The sequence below is a fragment of the Garra rufa genome, chromosome 1, assembly GCF_049309525.1.
Source record: "Garra rufa chromosome 1, GarRuf1.0, whole genome shotgun sequence".
Lineage (NCBI taxonomy): Eukaryota > Metazoa > Chordata > Actinopteri > Cypriniformes > Cyprinidae > Garra > Garra rufa.
In genome coordinates, this window is record NC_133361.1 from 16,375,735 (window position 1) to 16,379,988 (window position 4,254).

Sequence of the window (4,254 nt, forward strand, 5' to 3'; positions counted from 1 at the left end):
CTAACTACTGAACGGTAAGATCTTCAGAGAGGGATAACAACGGAAGAAAGGAAAGACAGTGTCAGTGAAGGTAGTTGTGAATGTGTGTAGATGTGTGTTAGTTACAGGATCAGAGAATGACACCCTTCCTCTGCCATAGTCCAGATTCACTCTCACACGATCAAGCTTCTGATTAACATGAAAACCAGCCCATTTAGACCATCCATACCACACACTCCAGACTTCAGTGTTAAAGAAATTAGGTCCCTTTCTTTGGTTTGATGCTGTAGTTACTCCAAGTCTCCAGGATGAACACTCTTTAACCTCCACATCCCAGCAGTGTGTTCCTGAGTTAAAACCTTCTGAACCCAGAACACAGTCAAAATAGTCAAATCTCTCTGGATTATCAGGAAGCAGTTGTTTGTTCCCACTGATTCTCACACTGGTCAGATCATCAGACAGGACAAGCCATGGATATGCAGTATTGGGATCCAGAATCACAGGAGCTGATGAGACACAATCAACACAATTAATTCTGATGTTCATATAATAATCAAGAGTGAACACAGATTATTATGAATTATGACACTCGTTCTATTGATTAAACATATCAGACATTGTCCTCTGATCACTGTCAGTGTTATCAGTTACACATTTATTTTTATTATTAGCGTTTAATGGCATCAGATACAAACATTAATTGTTGATTCAAAATTGATATTTTGAAAAAAAAAAAAAAAAAGTTTCAATCAGAAACAACAGGATCCTTGAAGATCTCACAGCACACGGAACAAGAAAGTTAAACATGACCCTCCTTCTGCTGAGATCTTGACAGATATACCCCCTGTTTCACTAACAAGGCTTAAGCCTAATCCTAGACTAAAATGTAAATCTGAGCTGTTTCAACTGAAAGAAACTTGCACTGACTGATCTTAAAATATATCACTGCCTTTGCTTTGTCTCAGGATGCACATCAGTAATGTTTTTTTCTAAGCAAGTTTATAAAAAATTACTTAAATGTCCTAATTGAACTATGGCCTAATCCTGGTTTATTCTAAGTCCTGTCTGTGAAACCGGGCCTTGACGTCTTTAGATGTTTATTTCATCTAACGCTGTGGCTTAAAGTAATTTGTAGATCTTGTATTTCTCTTTCTTTAAAGGAACTGTATGTAAGAAATTTATGTCAGTTAATCATAAAATGGCCCTGACATGTCACTAGACATTAAGAAATCATGTTCATTTCAAATACTTATATCACTGACAACAGTGGTCCGGCCAGGATATTGTCATTTAAAAGTGAGAGTTGCAGCCCTCAACTGATGTTATTGTTGTCGTTTTGTGTTTTGCTCTGAGGCTCCACCCTCCAGCTATCTACCAATCACGAAGTCAGTAGAGTTTTGTGATCTGGGGTTGCCAGCTCTGTTACAGCTGCAGCTATACGAACGAGTCGGATAAAACATGTATAACGTTACGAAACCTAAAAGACCTTGTTATGAATCAGAAATACGTTGTGACAAAGTCCGAAATAAAACAAGGATTGGTATAGGAGATGCCTTTGAAAGATGGAGACGGCTGAAAACGGAGAAGAATTTGAAGACAGACGCCAACGTTGCTTATTTTCTCCTGGACAGGTAAGATTCATCTATGTTTGGCTAACTTTGCTTCCGTACACAGTGGATTTTCCGCGGTCGGCCGTAGCAGCCTACTCCTGTAGCTTAGCTGGCAACCTCGAGTCAGGGGGGAGCGGGAGGGGATACACCGTTCTACAGTATTTTGAAAGTGATTGCAGTACCAGTTTTGGCCACAATCCTACATACGGTTCCTTTAAATGATTCAGCAGGTGTTCATAATCAATGCTAAATCATCACTTATGTAGTCACTTAATTACTCAATTAACTTCAACACTGCTTCAGTGTTACTGTTAACACTCTGCTTGTTGTCCCCTATGAACATTGAGTAGTGTTAATTTAAGGACCTGTCACAAACAGTTATTTTCAAAACTGCAGCTTTTTCTGTGTGGTTTGGCTTTTTGTCTACATGAAAACACAGTTTTAGGTCACTGATACCGAACCTTTTTGAAAACTTCTGCTAAGGTGAAGATTTTTAGAAAAGCCAGTTGCAGTGTTGTCATGTAGCTGGTGAACCTGGAGATTTTGACTCGTGATGTCGAAGTGAACTCATTGCTCATGTTTCTGATTGTCAGACATGGCTTTACAGTTAGGGTTATATCGCCATCTGTTGGTTTGGCATGATTGGACAGGATTTCTTTTTAAATGGAGGAAAAACTGTTTATAAAAATATCTGTTTAAGTAGTACTGGTGATTTTTCTGTCTGTATGTGTAAGACCACAGGGCTGCATTTTCCAAAAGAATGCCACAAATGGTCACTACGATCAACTCAGCTTACGATGCTTTTTAAAAAACACAGTTAAGATGCTCTAAAGACTTACTATATTGGACGATGTCTTGCATCTTCTTCCAGACTCTGAAGGACAGGTTGCCCAAGTAACGTGGCACATGAATCAAAGCTCCAGAAGGCGTCTGTGGATCCGGCTGTGAGATCTGGACTCTGGAAAAACATTCAGGAGTCAGAACTGCAGTGGCTTTGGATCAGAAGCAGAGAGACCAGAGACACCAGCAGATCACTCACCTTTCCATTGAGACTGGAAACTCCTGCAGAACAAACACACAATTGATCATCAACAATTCAATCAATCAGTCAATCAATCAATGATCTGAAATCAGACCTTTAGAAAGCAGACGTCATTGTCTTTCATCATCTCCTCCGTGTCTTTGATTGTGTCTGAAAGAGCTGAGATGTGTCTGTTGATCTCCTCCAGCTTCTCCTTCATCATCTGCTTCTTCTGCTCCTCTTCCTCTCTCAGTGCAGTGATTGTAGCTTCTTCTTCATCTCTGAGAAACTGATGAAACTTCTCAAACTGCTGTTTAATCTGACGCTCTGTGTGATCAGCTTGAGACTAAAATCAAATCACATTCACTTCAATCATCTTAAAGACTCACTTCACAACATTAATATCAGATATAAACTCAGATACTGACATATTATAGGTCACTCCAGACATGGATTTTTTGCTTGAAAATTCAAAAATAATTAAATGAACTCTCCATTACATGGAATATAACAAATCATAATTATGTGTAGTGATCCTACAACTGCAAAGAACAGGACTCTTTTCTGTTTCCTCACCTTGATGTGTTGAACTGTTTTCTCAAACTCACTTTTATTATTCTCATTGCGTTCAAGTTTCTCCTGTAAGGTCTTCAGTGCTGTACTGAGCTCTCCCTGGAGTTGATTAAAATTAAAATATATAAAATACCAGATTATAGTGACATTTCTTCTGTTGTGTGAAGACACTGTTTGTGTGAAGTGTTCAAAAGGTGTGTTTACTCTGGTTTCTTTTCTTTTGTGTTTCATTTGACAGTCTAAAACTATTTAGTATGAGTCACACAAAAAACAAGAGTATTTTCTCACAGCAGGGTAAAACCAAAGACATTGTTCTTACCTTATATGATGAAACAACTTCACTGATGGGTCTGAATTTGTGATTTTCATGTTGTTGTGAATCTCTGCACACTAAACACACCGGCTGTTTGTCCTCCAGACAGAAGAGTTTGAGTTTCTCACTGTGTAAACTGCAGATCTCCTCAGATCCTGATGAACGCCTCTCATTTCTCTCCTTCAGGAACGACTCGCACAAGTTTTTTAAAACTAGATTAGGAAGAGGGTTATCTTTAGAGGATCTTCTCCTGCAGACAGGACACTCCTGAGTTTCCTTGATTATCCAGAACTGTTGAAGACACTCTTTACAGACACTGTGACTACATGATAAAACAACAGGATCGTTGAAAATTTCCTGACACACAGGACAAGAAAAATCATCTTCTGAAAGTGACGCCATTTACACGACTTGCGCTCCAGCAATCTAAAATTTCCTTTTCATTTTCTGAACAATGGTTTCAGAAAGCTGTGCCAAAATCCTTCTTGAAAAGGTTTTTTTTTTTCACTCTTCATTGATCGCTGACAGTTTTTTTTTTTTTTTTTGCATTTGTCAAGATAGGAGAGGGTCAGTATGAAAGAAAGGAAAAATAACAAGCCAGTCTCTTCCTGGTAAGTGTTGTAAGACTGTTAATTTTAAACAGCTTTGTGTGAAAACAGGTCAGACGACATCAGGATTTCTTCTGGTTCATTGTTAACACAATGCATTCAAAATGAACTTACAGTGAAACCTAAAAAAGTATAATGCTAGACACAACA

At 38.5% G+C, this 4,254-nt stretch overlaps 1 protein-coding gene across 1 annotated transcript; it reads right to left on the reverse strand.

Moving 5' to 3' along the window:
* On the reverse strand, positions 1-3,898 carry LOC141343481 (nuclear factor 7, brain-like). The gene is made up of 6 exons (XM_073848047.1): positions 3,503-3,898; positions 3,187-3,282; positions 2,726-2,956; positions 2,629-2,651; positions 2,429-2,547; positions 1-485 (listed from the first exon to the last, which is right to left on the reverse strand). Exons 1-6 carry the CDS (start codon positions 3,896-3,898, stop codon positions 1-3), a joined length of 1,350 nt encoding a protein of 449 aa, XP_073704148.1.
* Positions 3,899-4,254: the final 356 nt, after the last annotated feature.

Excerpts from the sequence above, each read along its gene's own strand:
- LOC141343481 (XM_073848047.1), bottom strand. The coding sequence starts at position 3,898 with ATGGCGTCACTTTCAGAAGATGATTTTTCTTGTCCTGTGTGTCAGGAA. Across the intron at positions 3,283-3,502 it reads AAGTTGTTTCATCATATAAG|GGAGAGCTCAGTACAGCACT; the intron begins GTAAGAACAATG and ends AATCAACTCCAG. Across the intron at positions 2,548-2,628 it reads TTTCCAGTCTCAATGGAAAG|AGTCCAGATCTCACAGCCGG; the intron begins GTGAGTGATCTG and ends ATGTTTTTCCAG.